General features: G+C 33.3%; 1 protein-coding gene across 1 annotated transcript in view; it reads right to left on the bottom strand.

The window, feature by feature from the left end:
- Nucleotides 1–24856, bottom strand: part of DNAH8 (dynein axonemal heavy chain 8) — a gene marked incomplete at both ends in the record, with an annotated part of 131818 nt that overhangs the window by 53787 nt on the left and 53175 nt on the right. The window contains 18 exons of the mRNA XM_082758173.1: nucleotides 683–825; nucleotides 1658–1895; nucleotides 6060–6200; nucleotides 6280–6521; nucleotides 8481–8727; nucleotides 10167–10328; nucleotides 11909–12043; nucleotides 12848–12955; nucleotides 13067–13153; nucleotides 15132–15319; nucleotides 16713–16891; nucleotides 18718–18890; nucleotides 19603–19827; nucleotides 21806–21967; nucleotides 22249–22353; nucleotides 23038–23140; nucleotides 24133–24296; nucleotides 24398–24551. Of these exons, the coding sequence (XP_082614299.1) occupies nucleotides 683–825; nucleotides 1658–1895; nucleotides 6060–6200; nucleotides 6280–6521; nucleotides 8481–8727; nucleotides 10167–10328; nucleotides 11909–12043; nucleotides 12848–12955; nucleotides 13067–13153; nucleotides 15132–15319; nucleotides 16713–16891; nucleotides 18718–18890; nucleotides 19603–19827; nucleotides 21806–21967; nucleotides 22249–22353; nucleotides 23038–23140; nucleotides 24133–24296; nucleotides 24398–24551 (2956 nt within the window). The remainder of the gene's footprint in view (nucleotides 1–682; nucleotides 826–1657; nucleotides 1896–6059; nucleotides 6201–6279; nucleotides 6522–8480; nucleotides 8728–10166; nucleotides 10329–11908; nucleotides 12044–12847; nucleotides 12956–13066; nucleotides 13154–15131; nucleotides 15320–16712; nucleotides 16892–18717; nucleotides 18891–19602; nucleotides 19828–21805; nucleotides 21968–22248; nucleotides 22354–23037; nucleotides 23141–24132; nucleotides 24297–24397; nucleotides 24552–24856) is intronic.

Raw genomic sequence — 24856 nt, 5'->3', positions numbered from 1 at the left:
CACAGATTGGCACGTTTCCATGGAAGGTTGCTAGTGCTCTTAACAGCACTGTGTAATGCAAACGGTTTTGGTGGTGGTAGTGGTGGTGGTTGGTTTGTTTTTGCAGATTTTCCACTGGGCAAATAGGCCTATATATGTATTAAATAACTATTGTTTGATGTGGCCTGTGGCCCATTATTGGACCTTACTGGTATAATCTGTCTAAGAAGTATTGTCTCCTTTTCTGTAGTCATGGCTGTTGGTATTAACTACAGTTTTCCTACTGAGAGGGAGCAAATACAGTAAAGGTTAGTAATTTCATGTTTATCATAAACTGACTTGTGAAGTCTATTATCCTTATTTGTCTATTCAAGAAAGCATAAACTGGAAAGAGGAATATGGTGTAATGACTAGGGAAAAGGTTTTATGTCTTTCTCCAAGTAAAATGATGTGTTGTTGGAGTTAAACTTCTACGAGAAAAAAATACCTTATTAAATGGATATTTAACACTTTTTTTTTTTTTTTTCTCAGAACAGAAATAGGTATAGAGAATTCACGTCAAGGAAACAGAAATAGAGTAATAATGATACAGCTGGCAAGCCACGACTACAGACAGAGAATGTGAACGATGATTGCAACTCCAATTCTCAAATTACGTTATATTTCTATTTATATACACATAAATATATAATCCTGCACTTACTTTGTTTTGCTTTGCAATTGTGTTTATCAGAAACTGTGTTCTGACATTGTCAACATTTGGAACCAGAATAGATGCATAGTCTGGGACACTATCTGTTGGATAAACATATTCCTGAACATTTTTACTCCAGTGTTCCCAGTCACCTGAAATGACAAAAAATGAATAAAATAAATTAAAAAAAAAAATCTATATGTCCTACTTAAATTTATAGGTAGCTACCTAAATAAAAAGGCCAAAATAATGTTTACCTGGAAACTTGTTTTTACTTTATTGGTGAAAAGGTATAGAATGTGAAAATATGGATTGTGTGTGTATACACTAAATCAACATTGCTTGCAAAATAATCTAGATTTGGATAAATGAGAAGCAGATGCATTAATGTGAGAAAATAATATGAAAGAACAATAAGTTCTTTGCAAATTTTGTTTTGTGTGTAATTTAAACTATAAATTATTTCTGGAAAATATGACACTATTTGAAGCCATAAAATTTAAGATTTATTGCTGATCATCAGACATGGATAAACAATGATTATGAAGTAGAATTTAAATTGGATTAAAAATATAACAAAAAAAAATCTAGCTGTGAGGAAATTAAATATAAACATAAAAATAATTTAGGCTAGAACAGCCTAAGCAGAAATTACCCCAAAAATGGTAGACTGTTTAACTATAGTTAATGAGAAAAAAAAAAAAAAAAAAAAAAGTGCGAATGAAACTAGAAACAAAGGAAGAAAATACTACCAATGAACACTCATTCTTGGTTTCTAACATCTCACCTTGACAAAGCTGAAAAGCCATTAAAAAGCCATGGCTGTTGAAAAGCCATGGAGAATCTGTGTTATTACTGTACTGTCAAAATCTGTGCTTCAATTACCAAAGAACTTGGTCTAAATAAGTAACTTTAAATTTCAAATGAGCTATATTCAGTTTTAAAATGCCAGTATAAAAAACGACTGCCAATGCTTTTTCTTACCGTAATCAGTAACATAAAATTCGTACATCGTTTGACTTGTGCCAGGGGGAATTTCTGGCAAATCTAATTTGTTATCATGAGCTCTAATGAAGGCTTCAAGTTTATCTCTGCTATCCAACTCCAAAAGGGCACCTAAACTCCACATTATTCCAAAGGAGAACAATTTATGCAGATGAGATATAGTTGATAAACCACCTTCTTCCTTCGATGGAATCAAGCCCTCCAGAAGATTAATAGACTGAAAATATTTTAAAATATTATGCATTAAGAAAATATTACATAATCATTTTTTATTTTTATACATACATACTTACCTTTATATGCATTATCTATATGTATTCAAACTTTAAATTATAAATTGAAAATACAGATTTACCAAAGAATAATAAAAAATTCAGAACTACAAACTCAAGAAAATAGATTAAGGATATTTAATCTATTATTAATTATTAATTTATTATTATCAATTATCATTCATTATTATTAATGTATGTGTTTATATTTATATAAACCTGGACAACATTTTCAAAATTACTTAAGTGCTTTGCTAGTCAAATATCCTTTTAAATTATGCCTACCTGATAATGTAAGTTAAGATCTAGAGTAACAGAACAACATTTTAAGGGTATTTATAATACCTAGTGGGATATTCAGAACTCCAAAACTAGATGGCCTTAATTAAATATTATAATGTATGTGCCTCCTCAATTCTGAAAATTCCTCAAAGCATCTCTTACATTAAAATTCTGTCAAGCATGGAAGAATTTTCAGTTACTTTCCAATGTATTCATTTAAAGTATATTCAAATGTTGCATATAGCACATTAACTTCCATTTTGTGTAAAAAACAAACAAACAAACAAACAAACAAACAAAAAACCTTCTAAATATCCAATTTTATGATTGCTACCCTCTGTTTTTAAGTAACTGGATTCCAGAAATCCAGTAACTTGCTATCTATGTCATCACTCACAAAACCAGATGTTTATTTTGACTGTCTTACAGAACATCACTCATATTCCCTTTCTGTACAAATCAGCATCAAACACATTGCTTCAAAATATTTCTTTCTAACAGAGAATCAGACTTTCAGTCAGCTTCTGGAATTAGTATTCTTTATGCTATCTTGGATCTCAATCTCATACTGAAGTAGGAAGTAATGTAGTAATATATACATATACATATGTATACACATATATAATATATATATAAAATACAGCCTAAGGACATAAGTAGTTAGAATACTTTTGATTAATTTAAAACTCAGTTTAAAAAAAGATGATTAACCAATATCAATTATAGTTAATAACTTTAAAATAATGCCACAACTTTTCTTTGGGAGATGATTGATATCTAATTATGATAGATGATTGTTATCTAATTATTTCAGATACAGGCTTTGTCCCACTTTATCTGAACATAATCTGTTTGTCCCCTCAAATATATGAACAATTGCAAATTTTTACATGATGCTTTGGCTCTTAGCAGTATTCTGTAGCAATATATATATATATATATATATATATATATATATTAAGAAAACAGATAAAGATAAACTGTAAATACTACAAATGGTTGTAACAGGTCAGATGAAAATACCAAGTGGACACTTTTTGAAGACTAAAAAAACCAAAAAATATGATACATCCCAGTGGTACTTGGGTTGCAGTAGTACTGACAGTGGTACTTCCTGCTGGTAATCTGTGCAATGTCTTTCTGTACCAAATACACTTTTTCTAGGTTTATTAGTCCTCTATATATTTTTCTACCATGAAAGGATCAGGATTGGTCTTGAATGTACATACACTTTTACCATCCATAACACCCTTTGGCAAGATGTTCCATAGGTGTGCTATATATGGCATTGAACAGTTTGTTTTATCCTGTGCAAGCCCCTTCATGAATTTCATTTGCCATTTTATTACCTATTTATTCAGTCTCATAAAGTCTGTCTATAGTTCTTCATGGTTAGCTGTTTTGTCCTTACCACCCTCAATAATTTAGTGTCATCAGTAAACTTCTTCACCTACAACTTTTCCAAGTTTTTAATGAACATTTTGAACAGAACTAATCCCTGCACGGGTACCTCAGAACCAGTGGTAACGTCTCTCCTTTGTAAAAACTGATCCTTTACTTTAATAAATAATTTTCTTTCATGTGACCAATTATTTAGCTGTAAATAACTGTCTGTCTTCTGCTATGACTGCTTAGTTACATGAAAATCTGGTAAAGAACTCCACTGAACACCTTTGCTCCTTCAGGCAGACAGTATCAATCAGACCATCCTTAGCTACAAGTTAATTGACTTTTCCAATAGGCTTATAATACAGGATATCCCTAAACAAAAACCACATGAATCTTCTAAGGTAAATTTTATTTGTCAATGTAATGAGGTGGGTCAGAGGAAGGTGAACAGTCAAAACTCAAATATAAAAGTAAAAACAGCAGAAAAAAAAATCTAGGATCAACAGTAGAATATATATAGTTAGAAAATCAAAGACAGTGGAAATTACAAGAAAGAAGGCAACAGTGGAATCACTTTTACATAATACCATTATAAGGTAATTATACTGTTAGGATTGGGGCAAACGAATGAAAAACACCTTTAACAGTGAATGCTAACAAAAAACAGATAATCAGGTACACATGTTTGAGTGGGTGAACATTCAAAACTTGATTTCTGAACTCTCAGGTACAAGTCTGCTATCTACAACTGATCTGGGGTGTAATTTTTGATAACATCTGGGCTAAATAAAATTGGAATATCCTGAATCCTGCAATTAGTAAAAAGACATGAGGTAGATGCACCAGTCAGGAGGCTGATCAGGTACAGTACATCTTAGACCATTTATGGGAAAAGTAGGACCTTGAAATTTGGGGAAGAAGAGGTGGTAGGTGAAGAAAAAAAAAAAAAAAAAACGGTTCCCAAAAAGAAGTAGTAGTCTTGGAAAAAGAGAATGCAGAAAGAAGGAAATTAAGATTATGGCTGGAGGAAAGAACTTGGAAGTCGGGGAAGATCCTGTAGAGATCAGAGAGAAAAAGCTGAATAATGCCAGGGGACCTTTGTCAAGTAACGCCCAGTCCTGGTAGCTGCAAGTGGCTGCTCAGCACAGAACTAACGAGACTTATTGCTGGAGCCTCCCACAACAAGGGCAAAATCCCTGCTGGGAAGAGGAACTGAACATAATACTAGAGGGGGGAAGCAAATGAGTGTCTGAATGCATCAAGTTATCAAGCAGTGTAAAAGGGTCTGATCTCACTAGATCTCAGGTAAGCACCAGCATGGAGATCTGGTGTGGGTTATTTACCAAGACACCTGTGAAAGAAACTAGAGATTTGCATCACAGGAAGCAATATTGAATACAGGTTAAATCAGGGAAATATTTCCCTGTTCAGGAAGTGCAAGCAATTAACACTAAAAAAACAACAACAACAACAACAACAAAACACACACACACACAAAAAAAAAAAAAAAAAAAAAAAACACAAAACAAACAAAAAAATCACATAGAAACTTCTAGCCCCAGGAAAAGTTTTCCAGGAATACAACATGAATTCAGTCAAAGGTCTCACAGATAAAAAATGCAGAAGAAAAAAAATGCTCTCTCTGTAGAAAATTTATGGAGACAGTAAAGATATACCAGGTTCTAACTGGGTACTTTAATATTAATTGTAGTGTTAGCCAAAATATTACCTTGTCTACTCTCTTATTCAAAGTCACTACTGATTTTTTATATGAGACTGTCAGTATAAAGCTGAGATTACATGGACAAATGCAGAGTCTGGAGACTTAGAATCTGCACATGACAACTGATTCATAAACAAATCAGCTGGAGACATGCAGTATAGGACTTGCAATTTTGCAAGATCTGCCAAGCAAATAATTCTTGTTGATAATAAAAACTGATTTGATCCCACTCAAGGAAGAATTGCAATTAATAGGAAGGGAGAAGTTAAAATTATTATGCTGAACTTGGAAACGTTGACTGACAGAATCATAGCTACCATATCTAGATAAAAAGTTAATTAGAATTATTCTTTGCTGTCTCTGCTGACAGTACCAGTAGGGTTGGTCTGATCCTTACAGCAATATATTTGATATTTAAAGAATTGGAATGAGACCACAAGCTTAAAAAACACATACTTCTGAAAACCTTTTAAAGCTTGCAAATTTCAGTCAACAGAAGACTAACCTATACAGAAAGCAATGAGAAGCAAAAGTTTATTTTGCACATCCCTAACAGTTCCTCTTGTATTCCCTAAGAAACAAATACTGAGATTGTGGTTTCCTACGTCAGGAACAATCTTTTCAAATAAAATTTTGTTGTAATCAAATGTTCATTTTGCTATTTTTCCACACTTATTATGTCAATTCATACAGACTTACACAGTATTTGTTTTACCTGCATAATGTAGTTACATTCCAGAAGCTCCATTTTGGGATTAAGGTTTAGTTTCATATATGTATATGCTGGTTCAAATATTCTATCATACAAACTTTGTAAAACTTCAGCTTCTTGAGGAGAACGTTTTTTCAGCCATGCCTGAAAAACATCCACATTATTCTTCTGTATAAATATATAACAAGGTAAAATTAGGAGTAGCCAGCAATGATAATCTTACTTGCAATATCGGTCTCCAGCTAAGGGCAGAGGAACTGATATAGACCATACCCATTCGAGAAACTGTGGCTGGAGAGGCATTCTCAATGTTGTGGACTTCAAATAACAGCTTACATGTAGGGGACATAGGAATTCGATCTCCATTTGCTAGAGTGAGGGTCTTATTATCATCCAAAACTGAATTTAGATTCTCAATCCAGATTGCATCTACAGGACCATCTAAAATCAAAAACACATTTTCACCTGGAAAAAAAATAAAAATACATGGTTCATATCCTCATGCTCAAAGAACATGAAAAATACCTCAGAACTTAAATAATGTATAAAAATAAATTTTGCTTACTGTAAATTCTGCTGTCTCCACACATACTCATTACTATATGAGTTGAACACCCAGTTAAGATACCATTTTTGAAAGAAGCAAATGAGGGCTTTTTTATATCTTTATAATGTACATCTCTGATGAGATTGCCTGTTCTGGCTGCTGGACACCCAACCAACCACTTTGTCACTCTCCCTCCTCAACAGAACAGGGGGGGAAAATAAGATGAAAATGCTCATGGGCTGAGGTAAAGATAGAGATCACTTGCCAACTGCCATCATGAAAAATAGATGTGACTTGGGGAAAATTAATTTATAAAATTACTCTTTATAGCAAGGATATTAAGATACTCGAATGCATCTAGAGGAGGACAACAAAGTTGTTAGAAGGGCCAGAAGATAGGTCATATGAGGAAGGGCTGAGGACACTTTGGTTTGAAAAAAAGAAGGCTCAGAGGCAACCTTATTGCTCTTTATAACTTCCTGAGGAAGGGAAATGGAGAGAGAGGTGTCGGCCTCTTCTCTCTGGGAACTAATGACCGGATGTTTAGGAACTGCACGGAGCTGTGCTAGGGAAGGTTCAGACTGGACATTAGGAAAAATGTCTTTACCATGAGGATGCTCAAGCACCTTTAATAAAATGTTTAAACACCTTTTAGCCCTGAATTGGTCAGGCAGTGGGACTCAATCTTTCTAGGCCCCTTTCAGCTGAACTATTCTAATTTATTGCCAATTAATATAGAATTGGATGATGAGAAAGAAAGACAAAAAACAAACAAAGAAAAAAACTTTTTCTCCGACCCTCCACCCTCTTTCTAGTCCATGCTCAACTTCACTCCTTCCTTCCCAACCCATTTAACTCTTCTTCCTTCCTCCACCACCATCTGTATGGCATGCATGTATGCCATACAGATCATGAGGGTTGTGATCAGTTCATAACAGCTCCTCTCTGCCACTCCTTCCTCCTCACACTTTCACCCCGTTCCAATGTGGATCCTTGCCATGGATCCTTCTTGTTCTTCAAGAAAATTTGCTCCTGCATGGGTCCTCTCCACAGGCTGAAGTCCGTCAGGGTAAGCCTACTCCAACATGGGTTCTCCATGGGCTGCAGTTCCTTCAGAGCATATCCACTTGCAGTGTGCTCTGGCATTGTCCTCTCCATTGCGCTGCACAGAATATCTGCTCTGGTGTCTGTCCCTCCTTCACCGACCTTGGTGCTCAAAGGATTGTTTCTCTTACTTTTTCTTCCTCACAGCCTGAGCAGTGTTTTGCCCTTTCTTATATGGGTTACCACAAAGACACCACTATTTTCACTGATAGGCTCAGCCGTGTCCCGTGGTGGTTCTTTTCCAGATAAAACTGGTCACGTCCAGCACAGTACAGTCCCTGGCTTCTTGTCATATAGGTCAGCCCTACAGATCCCTTGCTACTAAAACCTTGCTATGTAAACCCATTTCAACATCAAAGACCAAAAACCAAACAGTTCAACATTTCCTTTTTTAGAAAAGAACATCCTTTTGGGAAGGTTCCCTAGAGGAATTCCCTTTCTTTAAGGTCTTTTCCAACCTTAACGATTCTATGATTCTATAAGTAAATCTTCACTGTATTTTATCAGCCTCCAAGTCTCCATCTGCAGCCTCAATCTGCACTATAGAACTAGAGTGGCAAGGAAACAAACAGTTGTCATATAGATATAATACTGAAACAATAATTTTTTTTTTAACTCTTGCCCTTTCTTGAGAAATGAATTGTAACATTGGCTATGTCCTCTATAGCTGTTTTCAAGAAAGGACTTAACCACATCTGCAAATTCAAGATTCTGTTTTCAATATGTAATTAAAGAGGTATTTTTATGACACCCCTCACAAAGTAATTACATACCCTTTTTAGCTTTCAGTGTTTTCCTCCACAGTGTAGAAAATATTCCATCTGTCCAATCATTAGTTGCAGCATCTAGTTTCCCAAACATCTGAGGAGCTGTTATAGCTTTGGGATTCATTCGCATTTCTCTATGAGGTTGTCCACATTCTGTCATTGCTCTCATTAATATGGTTATGACCATTGTTTTTCCAGATCCACTAGGTCCAAGTGTCATCAATCCATGACGTACTAGAGAAGTTTCATACAACTATTAAAAATTAAAATGTTTTGAGAAATAAGCTTTTGGAAGATTTTGGCTTGCATTTAATATGTTTGATAGTCAGTGATTATAAATATATTAGACATAGAACATTATGTGCTCAGAACTGAAACCAGCCTGTGTTTGTTAATTTGTAGTGTGTTGTGGAATTGTCCTAATATTTAAAGCACCAAGTTTACTATGAAACAGTTTATCGAACTAAATCTTGCCTAACATATTCAAAGCAACTCAACACTTTATTTTTTTAACCAGATTTTAAACAGGATTTTCTGTATTACTCAAAAGGAAAAAAAAAAAAAAAAAGAATAGTAGCAAAACATTTAACACACAAATAAGTAAGCAGTAAAGTGCTAAAACATCTTGAGTATATGAAATAAACATAGGCGCAGCACTTCCTGCACGTTTTTGTATATGAAGACTGTACAGCCTATGAACAAACCTAGCACTTCAAGGCCTTCCTATTAAATAACTACATACCCATTAATCAGCAACATGCCATACGATTAACCCACACTAAACAAAAAATTACCATAATGCAAAATCATGGTCTAACCGTTAATTCATTAGTTTATTGAACATAATGTATTATAAATATTTCAAAAATCAAAAATAATTAATTTTTCAGAACACCTTAACAATCTTCTGTTTTTTGGTTCTTTCATTTTACAGTACTTCCTGCATGCTCACTTGTATACTTAGCCTTGTCATAGCTTTAAATAAGGTTGTCCTAGCATACACTAAGACTGCCTGAGGCTTCTACACATACTTTATCTCTTTTAACCCAATATGGCTAAGCTGAATGATTACCCAACAATACAGGTTCTTTCTCACATAAGGTTTGAGTCTTTATTTCCTATAATGTCTGCTCAAACCCGTCATGAAGACCATCCTTCATTACAGAAACGTATTTCAGTCATGAATACACACCTCTTTTTTTTTTTTTTTTTTTCTACTTTGCCCTATGATAGGTCTTTTAGCTCTCATTCCCTATGTAGCAGAAGTTGTGCCCTGGCTTTGTTTCTTGTCACTATTTATTTTCTGCCTTGGCCTTCAAAATGCCTCCCAACTATTCTTATACCCTACCATCCCTACTCTAGCCTAAGAAACTCGTGTTTAGGGTGCCATTTACGTGCTTCGTTTCTGCATTCAGATAGCTTAGATGCACTACCATATCTGGGAAAGGCTGGGTTAACGCATGCTTTAACATTTTTGTTTGTTCTGAATAATTTAACGAAGTAATAATAATAACAAAAAAATGACCCTTAGTATTCCTTAGTGTGGTCTACACTCAACCTTTATTTTATTCCAGTACTAGCAGCACAGGTCCTAAAATGAGACAGAAATTTTACCATTAAAATGGTGTTCTGACTTCTGTTTGTTAAAAAGATTTTAGGGGAAAAAAAAAAAAAAAAAAAAAAAGGTTTTACCTGAACAAGCTTAAGATTCCATGGTGGATGGTTAATCAATCCTGCCTCTTCAATCTGATTAGCTACTGCAGCCTGTAGCTCCGTATATGTACTACTGTCCAACTGCAACCCCGGAAATAGATCATTGATAAGACTGAGAAACAAAGGTTCATCTTCATCTATCTGGAAAGAAAGAAAAAAAAAAAAAAAAAAAGTTATTACGTGTTTAAAGAATGATTATCCAAACTTCTCAAACCAAAATCCAAAATTAATCTCTACTGTAATAATAAACAGTAAGAATATATTTTCTAAATACAGATGCCTATGTTCATAAATGTGTACTACCAACAGGATAGGTCAATAAGGTGATAGCATTTTGATATTGTCATCCATGCCATGAAAAAAATAAATTCAAAACTGAAAGAAATTTCCCACTGAGTACACACTGAATCTATCTGTAAAATCCCCCAACAGTCACAGCATATATTGGACAGAACATCCTTTCTGGAAAGAAACCTTTCCATAACTTCCTTTTCCAGGCCTTAAATAGTTTTCCTCCCAGCATTACCAAACACCACCAGAAGCAAACTCCCTGAAGTCAAAAAAGCATAAAATAGATTTAGTCTGTACCTGAGCAAAAAATGCTAAATTTGTCACGACATTTCCACTACCACTAAATTCAATACCTCTGTAATAGAACCATAAAAATACCAGGATTGTGTGCTTTCAATTCCTACAACAAACAACACTCCATTCAATGCAAATGTCCTTATGGTAACTATATTGGTGGAACTAAACAAGACCCTGTCTACCCAAAAAACTCACACTATCACTGGAAAAAAAAAAAAAAAAAAAAAAAAAAAAGCAAAATTCTACATTTAAAACATTCACTGCATGTATGATTTTTGAATCCTAATACTTAAAGGACACCTCCAAAACCTTTCAAAAAATGTGTTAAAGGTAGAATTCTTACACCTGCTGGATATCAAACTGACAAATTTGATGCATACATTGGATTTACAACACACTAGAATCTCTGCTTCCTAGTAATCTCCATGTTCAGTACATACATTTTCCCGTTTCCATATAATACTGTCTTCAATTTAAAGGCATACAGGCAGCAACCGTTTTTTTTTGTGTGGTTGGTTTTGGTGTCAGCCTTTGTTCACACGTTTGTTTGGTGTCAGTCACAGATAGATGTATACACGCTATTAATTTGTCTATATATTAACTCTGTTTTTATTTTCTATTGCTTTTGCAGTAATTGATAAAGCAAAACCTGATTGAAACAGACTGACAATTAACTAGAAATCTTTGGCACATGGTTGTTACGCATGTGCTAACTGGACTGAACACTACATACTTCATTACTTGAGGACTTGCATTACTGGCAACTGTATAAACTAGCAATGTACACTGTTGAGCAGGAATACTTTAAAAGATTAATTTAGTTCACATTCAAACTATTCAGTTTATTTATAGTACAGTAATCAGTCTATACAGATGTCAGTATGTGAAATGTCATACCCACAGCTAAACCAATATTAACTTACTTGAACATTGCACCCTAAACACTGTTTTAAAGTTCAATAAACATTCACTAGCATTTAATTATGTTTATCACTTTTCATTTTTTAAAAGAAAGGGGTGTTTTTGCTTTTTTTTCTCAACCTCTATTAAAAAAAAAAAAAAAAAAAAAGTAAAAGAAATTACTAGTAGTCTTGCACATAATACGGTGCTAAAATCTTAAGTTAGATTCTTACCAGCTTAGAAAGATTCGTATCTCTTAGCCCTCTCATAACAATGCTTAATTCACTTTCATTTGGTCTGGCCCTTTTTTGAGATCCAAGAGTCCTAAGTACTGACAGGATATTCCTCAGGCCAAAGTCATAATGAACCTACAAGAGGGTGAAGAAAAAGGCTTATGTATCAGTAATGAGTTCTATAGCTTTATTTCATCAGTATATCAAATCTTGCCTTACTAACCACCTTCTACATTGTAGTTACCCTGCCTGGAAAAGGTAGCTAACACAGGAATTGTTGCTGTTGAGGAATTATTCTATTAAAATAAATGAAGGACAATAATATTATTTTCAGGAAGAGAGGGAGTGTAAGTTTTCTACTTCAAATTTCATTGACTTCATCATTTTCAAACCCATATAGCAAGTATTTTTTAGCTCTTTGTCTCAGTTTTCAAAAAAAACAATAGTTCCATTGCAGACTGGGACTTTCCAACTGAGGAAACTTAAACCCTGGACCTCAGATGAAATCAGTTCTGTGCACTGCAGAGCAGCACTGCGACTTAAATCAAACTTCAGACATTCCTCCTGCAGTTTCCAAACTCAATGCTTTCTCTAGACTTCTCTAATCTTACAGAAAAGTGACATCACCAGGTTAATTTTCCCTCACTGCCACGTGTAGGCAGAGAATTTCATACATATGCAACTGAATGCTAACATTTTTAACAATTAAATAAGTGTATCTGACTACACATACATGAACTAACATGGTTATTTGTTCACAAATTTTAATAGAAACATGCTTGGATTATATTTTAATTACTTCAGTATTTTTTTAGAAGCATAAAAGTGATTATTCAGGAAAAAAACCTGCACAAACCAAAACTGAAGTGTGTATTTTATGTAAAAAATATTTACATATACAAACACAAAAACAAAGAGGAACAGAATGCATAACATTACCTGCTTAGTGAGCTGCTCCTCACAAAGTTTATAAAGAACAAAGAATTTCTGAGACAATACCACATTGTCAATAAATCCATAACTTGCAAGCTTAACTCTTATGATTATCTGAAATAAATATATATATATATTTAGAAAATATTTTTTCTGAAGATAGATAAGGAAAGTAAAAGAGTCAAATAAAAACATTTTTTCTTTCAGTTCACTCATTAATTGTACCTGTCTATCTGGAACCATCATTGAAACGGTTCTAAACTGAATTTTTAGATTTTCTGGAAGTTCTTGACGTCCAGCATATCCAGGATTCTATATAGGAAGACACACTGCATTATTATTTACAACAGTCAAAACAACATTCTTCTTACTGTTCAAGAAAAGTAAATTTAAGCACAAATGCCTGGATCTGTTCAGTTAATACCCTTGTCATAATAAACTTAAGCTGAACTATGAATTAAATACCTTATACATAATGGTGTTATAACTGCAAATGCCAGCCAGCAAACATAATTTTAAAATTTTATGGAATAAAATCTACTTGGTTGATTGCTTCTACTATATTTCCAGAAGAAACACTGAGCTCTCAGTAGCAAGGTAATTCTAATAAAATGATAGTTCATAAGGAAAACAGTAATTATGGAGAAATTTCTGGTAACTGAAGAATAAATACATGCTTGACTGACACTGGTCAAACCTTAAGCATTCAGGGAAGAGGAAGTTCTATAGATCTTCTGACATGTTTAAGATTCAGTAACTAGCAAGAGTCAAGAAAAAAGAATAATAAGCAGTCTACAATGAAGAAATATAAGGGTGTTCTTTCCTATATTTCTTGTGTCTGAAGTTTATTTTTAAAATACAGACTTTCACTGAATGTTTAATTGTGAGTGAATCCATCTGCTTAAGAATCACATAAAAATTGGAATTCTTTTAGTGATAGAACTAATTTTAATAATAATTCAAGAATATGCAGAGAATATTTTGTAACAGCAGTAAAAATAACACATTCAACAAAATTAAAACATGAAAACTTCACAACAAAGTCATATGGAATACAGCATCAATGACTAAGAAATTCTGACTAATAGAGGTTTTCCTGAACCTTGCTGCAAACATGAGGAATACTTCTAACATAAAACAGGTGACATTTACAAAATTAGAAGTGGTCAACATATTTATGGCCTCCTTATTATCCTGCACTTGAACATGCAAATGAGTATTTTAATTTCCATCTGCCTTGGCATTAGGAAACATACATTTGAAAATATCCTGCTGCCTATGAAATTACAGGAATTGGACCTGCAAAGCCTCAGGAATCCTGTGGCAACATGACAGAATATCCTGAAAATTCATCTAAATCCAGGAGTTTGTGTTTCAGCCTTGGAGTAATGGTTGGTAACTGCCTGTCTAACTGCTTGTCTAAAATTCTATTATACTACCTTGCATGTCTTTTTTTTTTTTTTTCTGTAGATTATCCATTCAGATGTAGAACATATCTTTGATGGATATATATTGCAAGAATTTTTCACAAGTTGTCATTATAAGAAAGGGAACAATGCATCTCATAAATGCCACCCAGAATGCAGGACACAGTACTGTCATAATGCTTGTGCTAAATCCCAGATTGACACACAGACCAGAATGGACACCTCTACCACTGAAGGCCAAAACTGGACATCTAGCATTGTGGATGTGTTGACACATCCTGTATCAGCAAATGAAAGTGTCCAATCATTTTTTCATAGGTTTTGGAAAGACCTGTTGTCTCCACAGTACAAAGGGAGTAGTTTATTCCAGAATCATTGTACTTATGGTCTGTAAATCAGCTTTAAAAATTCTTATTTTATTTTTATTTATGCATATAAAATGCCCATTAGACAAAACATATCTCCTTGAAAAATCTTTCCTGTATCTCCAGGCTTAATTGAAGGTCCTCTTTTTTTCCCCTACAGTAGCTTTCTTACTAATACTGTTACAGCTTTTCATTTACAGAGCATTTGTGAAGTTTGGCCAAACTTTTAGGTATGCTACATAATGAATTGCAACACAGTAAAGGGGATGTAATGCACTGAACCTTAGGAATAATCAAAGCAAATATTAAGGCAAGCAATTCACAAACAACTATTTATATTGTGTTCTGGTAGTTCAGTCTAATTCTACAGCAACAGCTTCACCTAATTCATAAAAAAAAAAAAAAAAAAAAAAAAAAAAAAGTTATTTTCACCTTGTCATGTTATTAACTTGTATATGGCATAATTTGTTACTTCTAGGGAATTATTGCGACATTTACCATTGTTAGGAAAATTCCAAACTCTGGATTTAAATCCACACAGTCTCCATCAGAAAAAATGAATTGCTTTTTTCTTTCTTTTCTTGCTGTTAAGATAATATAAATTTGTTGTGCTGCTACGGACAAGACAGGCAACTCAATTCGGTTGAATTCATCGAAACATCCCCAAGATCCAGACTGTGCAAGGCCTAAAATAGGGACAGAAAAATTGTTACCTCTTTTTTCTTCATGCATATTTCAGATATCTGAACTACGTCTTTTTTTTTTTCTTCAAATAATTAAAATTAATCTTATTGGCCTGTGGCCAAGGCCTATATTCCTCCAGTCTACCTATTTTCATATTTATATTCAAACTGAATTAATATTAGTTGATTTCTACAAAATGGTTGATAGTGAATCAAAATCAGAAAAATTTTTGAAAACATGGAGTATTCAGCGGATCTTTGGTACTGATCTTTCCACAAATTAAGCCTTTTATTGTAAAGTAGCAATTCAATTCTTCTGCAAAAAGCAACACTGTTCATCTAAAAACATCAAAAATAAGTGACACACAATTTCAAAAGACTAGCCCTAAAATGTTACATTACAAAATCCTGTTGTTTTGTTGTTGTTGTTGATGTTTGCTTGTATGTTTTTGTTTTAATTCAGGTTTTTACTTTCAAGGGTTTTTACTTTCACGTAGTGAAAAGGGTTCAGGTTTTTTCTTTCAAGCTTAGAAACACATTATTTTAGACACTTTTATGACACTATTATTTCCTTGTTTTGACAATCAAGCAACAACAACAAAACAAAAATTTGAATAGTTTCACCCCTTCTCAATACATACATGTATAATACCATAGCTTAGCAAAATGAGCTGACAGACTTCATGAAGTTTAAAAAGTCATTTATCTGGGACAGAATAACTCATTACAACAACACAAACTTGGTGCTCATTGGCTACAAAGTAGTTTTGCAAAAAAGAAATGGGTGTCATGCTTAACAACAGAGCATGAATTGGAATTATGCACTTGTCACAAATGAACCCAGTTGCATTAAGATTATATCCAGCAGGTTGAAGGAAATCAGTGTTTGCCTCTACTCTGCACTTGAGAGACAGCAGTTGTAGCATATCCAGTCTGAAGCTTTCCATCAGAGGAAAGACACTGCAGCACAAGTCCAGCAGGTGGCTGCCCTAATGGCTAGGGGATTGGAGGATATGACAGAGTAGGAGGGGCTAAGAGAACAGTTTCTTCATTCTGAAAAGAAAAGCTAAAGGGAAAGTCTATTGCTGTCCACACGAATTGAAAGCTAAAAAGTTGGAGCCAAACTATTGTGAGACGGACAGTGGAAGAAGAGCCAGTGGACATGTTGCAATGTGGAAAATTCCAAGTCAACATGTTTACAAAAAATTTTACCATGAGGTTGGTCAAATACTTGAACAGGGGGCCTGAATCGTTTTGGTTATCCTTTGAGATACTCAAGCCCAACAGGAATAAGGTTCTTTCAGCCTGCCACAATGGCACTTGCTCTGAGCAGGAGATGGGACTAGATGACCTGTGGAGGTCCCTTCCATCCTAATAAGATTCTATGAAATCTTACCTTTGAAAATCCTACCCAAACCTCTGAAGTCCATTTGATCAGAGCAGTTAAAGACTACTACGTATTTTCCCAGAGCTTTTCCCATGTCTTTCGTCGTTTCTGTTTTACCAGTTCCAGCTGGTCCTGCTGGAGCTCCTCCCATGTTCATTCCCAAAGCCTGAGCTAAAGTTATATAGCACCTATAAATGTTAAATCATATTGATTTATTAAATCATATATATGTTTACGCATATATATGCATATGCAAACATAAAAAACAAACTACGTGCTATATTCTTGCATTACTTCTTCATAAAGCAGTTCCATTGAATTCACTGAGTTCAGGAAGATCAGAGTGGTAAAAGTCATTAAACACGGCATTTAAACATTACATATGCAATCAAAAAGTATTTATCTGGTCTTTATCTAGTTCATTACAAACAGTGAATATTCAGTAAGTTAACACATTAATGCACACCACAAAGGAATTTAACTGTAATTAACTCTTTTTGAAGCTATAATAAATAGATTCTGCTGTTGAATGGCGCTACTTCATCATATTTGGCAGTATCTTAATCTTTATATAATTCATTAGGTTAGGTTACATTTGTCTAAATCATGAAGTATAAAAGAATAAGTCTACATGACCCCTGCCATAATTATGGGTTAAAATTTTAAAAGACAATTTTTTATTTTTTTTTTAGATTGCTGTTTTAGCTGTGTGTGTGACCCTTAGCTATGATTTTCAGTCACAGTAAGTCACAGCAGAGTAATGCTCAAGGAATTAAAATGACAAAGTTTCTGTACAAATGAGGGGGTATCTTCACTGTCAAATCAACCCTAAAAAGTCAAATTTGAGTACATCTCAAACAAGATATGGTTTAGTGGGGACTGTTAGCGTTAGGTCAGAGGTTGGACTCGATGATCTTGAGGTCTCTTCCAACCTAGAAATTCTCTGATTCTGTGATTCTGTGAAATGTATTTTTGTCTTTAATTAGCAATAAATAGAGTAGAAAATAGAGGTTAACAGATAACTAGTTGATATGATTTAGCTTGAATCACCACAACATATTACACCAAATTTGCGCTGTAAGGATCTTGATGTTTTCTATGTGATTCTGTTAACTGATAGGAAACACGAGTGAATGAAGGTTTTCCTCCTAAGGGTCTACTGGGGTCGAGACAAATATGAGGGTAGAATTTATCTTTCTGCATAAAAAAAGTACTTGATTGTTGGGTGCAGTGTGGTCTACTGCAGAAATGGACTGAGTTTTCACAATAGCAGTCCTACCGCTTCTGGGCAAATAAAGATGGAGAATAAAGATGCTCCAAAAAGCTGTACAGACCGGTATTCCACATAATAGCAATGGTATTGTGGAATTTATTGTTGCTTCTTGAGGGGATCTTTTTGCAAGTGAAGTATCTTTTGGCTGTTTAGTTTCTCATTTGGCCAAAAGTAACATCTCCAGAATGGAAAATGTGGAGGAAGAATTTTAACAAACAACAAAAAAAGTAATCCACATTTATTTAAAACAAAATTAATGGTTGTTGTTTGATTGCCTGGTTACAGAGCGATAATAGCAAGCACGCTCAGCAGGGACTTTGTCAAAATCTAGATTCTTACAGACAAATTTAAAATGTTTCCCAGTACTAATAAGAAGATAGGCAGTGACTGGTTGTCTTAGACTTTCAGACAGGAACCCTTATAGAATCCTTTGTTACAGAGGTTTAAATATTTGACCTAATCTTATCTTCAGAATAGAAATACTGCAAAAATATAATCTACCATATAATCTTAAAATTATTCAGTTCTGTTACTAAATCTTTTAAGACTATGAAGTGATAAAACTCTTCTAGGAATGACTAGGTGAGATGTCATGATTAGTGAGGTTATATATGAAAGAATTTCATCAGTGACCTAACCCACACAGGACTTAATTCAGAATGACTCTCTTTGAAGATATTATGTTAAATAAACACTATATATATACAAAAAGTATTTATGACATATAACCGTGTTTCTAACCTGTCTGTAAGAGGTGTTATAACCAGACGATCAGTGCAACCCAGGAATTCATTTTGGTAAATAAAATCTACATCTGTAATGGATACAAAGACTTGATCGAAATCCTCCTTGAAATAAAATCTAGACTGCTTTAACCATTCAAAATCAGTTGGTGATTTGATGTGCATTTTTACCTTAAAAGAAAGTAAATAAATATATATGTTATAACTTAATATTCATGTTTATTATCTTTGATAGCTAGGATAAAGTCCTAATTTGCATGAGAATAATGAGTGATTACTCAAGTTAAAGTTCCTAAGAAGTAAACTGAAGTAGATATAAGTCTTGCGTAATATTTATAAATGTATATTAAGCCAATTAACAAATGTCCCAATCATATTAAATGATCATAATAACCTCTTTGTTATCAAATACAGCTTAAATTGCTTTTGTAGTGCAGCTAACCTGCCAAGTGAAATTAGCAAACATTATGTGAGTTCATCAAACACATTGGAACAAAGGGCACGATGCAGGAAAGATCTGATGGAGGCATGGGAGGCATGGAAGCTGCACAGAAACTAGTAGGCTTGTGCCATCAGCAATCAAAATATGTGAAGGATATAGTGTTGAGGGATAGCACTCCTCACTAAAGAAAAGAGTGTAAATAATCTATTAGAGTCTAAAAAGTTCAGGGAAAGAATTGGCATAATCTGTTGATTTTAGTAGGTTTGTTTGTCTTCTGTGTATGCCCCTTAGGAACCACAAAGACAATCCCAAAAGAGAAGGAGCAGGACCTTCTTAAAAAAAATAGATTAAATTTAGATTAAAATTAGATTAAATTTAGAAAAAAAATAGGTGTTATGGAAGATACTGCTTAGTTGTCTTAAATCAAAGTCTGTACTTTACCAAATCATCAAAAATATCACGCTGATGTACATGAATGGTAATAAGTGTTTCAAATTTCACTCTGTCAAACTTGGAAAGATCATGTGTGGTCTGGCTAATCAACATATTCAAGATCTCCAGAAATCTCCCATTGGTCACTTGCATGATTTTTCTGTCCTCTTTAGCATTCTGTAGAGCTTCTTCTGAATCACGTGTCCACAACATTTGAATTCCCAGTAATCCAACCTGCAAATTTATTATGTGAACGAATACAAAAGAATCACTTGTTAAACACTAGCTTTATTCTAAATGCCTTGGATATAACAGGAACAAAAAATAATGGTAAAAAGTTCCAAATTATCACTTGCTCCCATTATGATAATATCTCACCATAATACTGTGCCTAAATTAGTTGTCTCTGTTGTAGGATTTGAAACTCCTTAGAAAACATATTAAAAACTTTTACGAAAATTTGTCACACACTGAGACAAATACAAACGAAGCACAATCCTCAGTTTCACTTACAAACCCTTACTGTATTCCAGCATCAGAAACAAACACATTCAACTGTGGGGAGAAGTCCTGCTGGAAATTTTCCACTGCCAGTTCACAGCTAATTAAAGAGCATTAAAAATGTGTGTGTTTACTACTGAACATGGGATGCATTGCAATATCGCTAACATGCTCCCATGATTAGAGCACGTTGAACTAGAAGGTATTTTGGTTCCAAATTAATTTAGAAAGGTACAAAAACATTGAGTATAACCTACAGCCTCAGATTTCGATTTACCACACCAGACACATCCAGGACAAAAACTGATAGATGAGAACTGTAACAATACCTTTCTTTCCCACGTTGCAATGCAAGAAGACAAAAAATTTGACTCATCAACTCTTTCAACTTTTTTGCCTCCCTATGCCTATAATGAGTTCATGGTTATTTCCTGCTACAAAATCTCTGTATCTTGTCATTTTAAAATCATTTGGCTATCATCAATAGAGTGTAAATTACTTTATTTTAGAATGACAACTCAGTTAAAGAAAAAAATATATTTGGATGTGACTTTTTCATGCTGCCTATAACAGAAGCATCTGAGACAGTAAGAAGGGAATTTGAAGGAAAGAAAATATTTCAAATATTTGCAAATATTTTGCCTAATTTCTTCTCTATTCTATAAAAAAGCATTTCTTTCTCTGTACTTTAAATTTCTTGACAGAAGACCATTTTCTTATTTTTTTCCCTTATGTCCACTGTTTTAACACAAATAATTCTTTCAATATGAACACATTTGGATTGGGAAATAAGATCCCAATTATTACCATTACTTTGCACATGCTAATAAAGCCACTTCAAAATGTTTGACATGCAAAAAAGACTGACAGTCCTTATTTTTTAAAGAAAAGTAATAGACCTTTAAAATAAATACCACTAAAGTAAGACATAATTATATCATAAATACAGCTTAATTATATCATAAACACAGCTAATAAATAATAATAAATACAGCATAATTGCATCATAAATACAGCTTTAAGATAATTCTGTTCAATATCTAAATGTCCTCAACATTTTTTTTAATTAGCAATGTACTGGCCAGTTTTAATATTTGCATAAATTCTATTAAACAGTTATGCCCACTGCTATAATGATTAGCGAATGACCAGGTCAGAATTTGGGAAGGCTGGGAAACAATTCATTATTTGTTAATGAAATTTATGAATAATCAGTAAGATGGAGAAATATCTAGGCAAACTAGAATCTTTCAAAATAGGCTTCTTCTAGGAGTGCATTATCCTAATGACAAATACAGGAATTATGAAGAAAAACTCATAAATCATCATGAGATTGTAAATCATTATGACATAAGATAATCATAATCATAGCTCTTGCAAGCATAAATTTAGAGAAATCTATCTGCATATGATATTTTCATTGCATATCAAAGACGTTCAATATCAATATCCATCACAGAAAATACAAGCTCTATTTCTTCTCCAAGAGAAGACAAAATTATTTTAAAGTGTGTTATGAGAAAAAATATCATGCTACATATAGGACACCAAAACTGAGATAATTACAGGTTGCCTGCTACTGGTAGTTTTATATCTTTGTTTCCTCTATTGAAACTTCCTCATATAGACAACTCCTTAGCTTATATGTTGTTTATATCCCTGGACACACAGCCTAGACTACACACACATCTTCCACATCCTGTATTCTCACCTGTGCTGGGAAGTGATTAAGAAAATTCAGCAAATTATATCCTGGGTCAATAATTTGGTAATATGCTGCCCTAATTACACCATGCAATGAAATCTGCTGCACACGCAATAAATCCTGCAACCAAAGCTCTACTGGTCCTTTTGCAATCACTGGAGTGTCCAACTGAAAAAATTAATTAAAGCAAAAGGAAGAAAATAGGACATAGTTAAACTTCTGTTCAACACCATTAGTTACTAAATAGTTCCTAATTTTTTATGCACAATTACAGATTTAATTTCTATAACCATTGTAGAAAAATATTTAATGAAGACAATTTTATTAGAAATAAATATTTCAATCATCAGTGTAATTAAGTATACATTAAGTTGAATTATTGTTATCTGTCCAATAACTGAACAATTTCTCTATTAACAAAATTTCTGGGGAAAAAATCGAAGTCTTACTGGTATTTTTTCTCCTTCTCTTGATATGACTGCCAGTATGCGATCATAATCCTTTGCATGAAATTCTACTTCATTTATATTGTCAGAAATGGAAGGAAGATGCGGCTGTAAGGACAATTAAAATGTCAAAGTAAATATATTATGGTAGCAAACAACAACAACAAAATCTCAAGTAAGGTTATCTTGTGAAGGTTTGTCTGAACCTACGGATAAGCTTCAGGCCATCTAAAGTTAAAAATTGCTGAAATGCTTGTGTAGGATTATATCTCCATCTGCTGGTAGATTTTTTGTTAATTCTCTTTTGTTTTACATTTTCCAGAGGCAATCTAGCAGAACAAAGGTCAGTTGTTAAGTCAACTATTTATCTCAACCCTCAGTTACAATCTAGACTAGTTGGACTGATTTAGCACTACATAAATCAGCAGTTTCAGAGGTTCCCTTCTGTCAGTTTAGCCATGAAAGGAACCTTCATTAAATCATGTGATGGGATATTAAATCATATTAAAATCATGTGATGAGATATTAAATCATATTAAAAATCATATTAAATCATGTGATGGGATATTAAATCATATTTTAGTGTCCTGGATGCTGAAGACTGCCTTTAAGTTACGTATTTTTGTTTTCATTTCATATTTTATTGAATACTAAAGAGCAAGAAACAAAAACAACAACAAATCTCCAAAGATTGCAAGAAGAAAATGTTAATGTTTTCATTCATTGAGTGTTTTTACATATTTTAAATTTCTTTTTGTTATAAGTGGGAAAAAAAAATCACTAAGGCTGTACCTGTATTGTATGAGAATCACTTGCTTGTCCAAGAATTTCAAGAAGTACAGGATCAGAAACAAAAAAAAATCTAGGAAACAGTAGTCTCTTCTTCTCTAAATATCTTTAAAATTGAACAAGATTTCCATTAGAATATTATATCTTTTTTTTTTTTTTTCCATAAAAACAAAAGACTGGAATATTTATATTTCATTCTATATAGCTTTAATTTAAAAAAGAAGACTTGACAGATGCTAAAGCAAATCTCAACTGTGAACATTTTAAGAAGATAAAATGGGGAGTTTTGAATATTCTTTTTTTTTTTTTTAAAGACTATCAAATTTTAACATTTTTCACAGTGACAGAACATTACCTGCTTGTACACACAAAGAATACTTGCTGACCAGCAATGATACTTCCTTAGTATCTCCCTACAGGTTATCATATTTTGATGCAAATGATCTTGCACAATTGAATTAAGAAATATGCCAAATGCTGGAATGATGGACATTGGAATCAACTTCCCTACCACAAAGAATTCTCGAAACACAGTTACATAAAATTTCTGTGCTATTTTATGTTTGTTTAAATATATACTATTTTCTATTTTAATGAATATGCAGACAATTAGCAGATTGTAAACAATGAGCAGACATTGTTTGTTTACCCTAAAGTCCTTTCTGTCTGCTGAATCTATGTCTGAAACTGAAAATTTACTATCTGGTTTTATCTTAAAACAACAACAACAACAACAAAACTAAAACTGTCATAAAGCCTTCCTGCCTTCCCTTTCAAGTATTATCAATACAAATTCCCAGTCAGGAGAGATTATCTTCACCAGTTACCCATGCAGTTTTAAAGAAACCTGATTACAGAAAGTTCGGATGACTTCTGTTGCTAGACACTGAAGGATGCAAAGTAGAAGTAAGCAGAAACTGTGTAGGTATAATCTAGAAAAAGTAGACTCACTCTTCAGATTTGCTCTTTGAAACATTTTAAATATTTAGTTTGGAACTGAAGTGAGACCGACTATTTAGTATAAACTATTTACAGAATAATAAAATATTACATATATATATATATACAAACACACATATACATGTTTAAAATTCATACCCTGTAAGTGATTTCTGACATACTTCCAGCTGCTCATGTAAGTGAGGTAGAAGTTGCTCCATAGTCTCATCTCCAACACAGCAAGTAATTACATTTGGGTTTTCATGAGCTCGTTGCATTATTCTTACCCATGATTTGTCAATATTCTGAAAACGCTTTGCTTCCTATATATTATAAAAACATAAGTGCTTTCATATCATCATCTGTTGAAAAGCATTACACAGATAGCAATTAATACATAATAGGCGAATACCTATAAGTTTACCTGGGGTAACTGTTTTGCAATATCTCCCCCTACAAAAACAGCTTCAAGATAAACCCAGAGGTTCTGTACAACCAGCCATTCTTCAATTATATCTGTAGAGCCACTTAGTTTAGAAATCCAACTCTGAATATCTTTTTTAAATGGTGCGTTGTATCTAAAATAATGGAAGAGAAACAGAAATTATTTAATTCTTAAAAAATAAAATAAAAATAAAATAAAAAGCTATTATAAAATAAGAAAGTAAAATAAAAAACAGTGAAAACAGTGGAAAAAAAAAAAAACACACTTGTTTAACTTGGAGAGCAAGAAGAATTCCCTGAAAAGAAGTTTCTACCAACTGGATTATATTCAAATCTATTAAGACAATAGGTTGCTGCTAATACATGAAAGTGTGCCACTTGAAGTTTTTTAATCAGAAATTTTAGCTTTTATTCTTTTTTTCATTACACTCCATTCAAA

Source organism: Aythya marila (assembly GCF_965140915.1).
Source record: "Aythya marila genome assembly, chromosome: 3".
Classification (NCBI taxonomy): domain Eukaryota; kingdom Metazoa; phylum Chordata; class Aves; order Anseriformes; family Anatidae; genus Aythya; species Aythya marila.
This window is presented reverse-complemented; position numbering and strand designations above follow the sequence as displayed.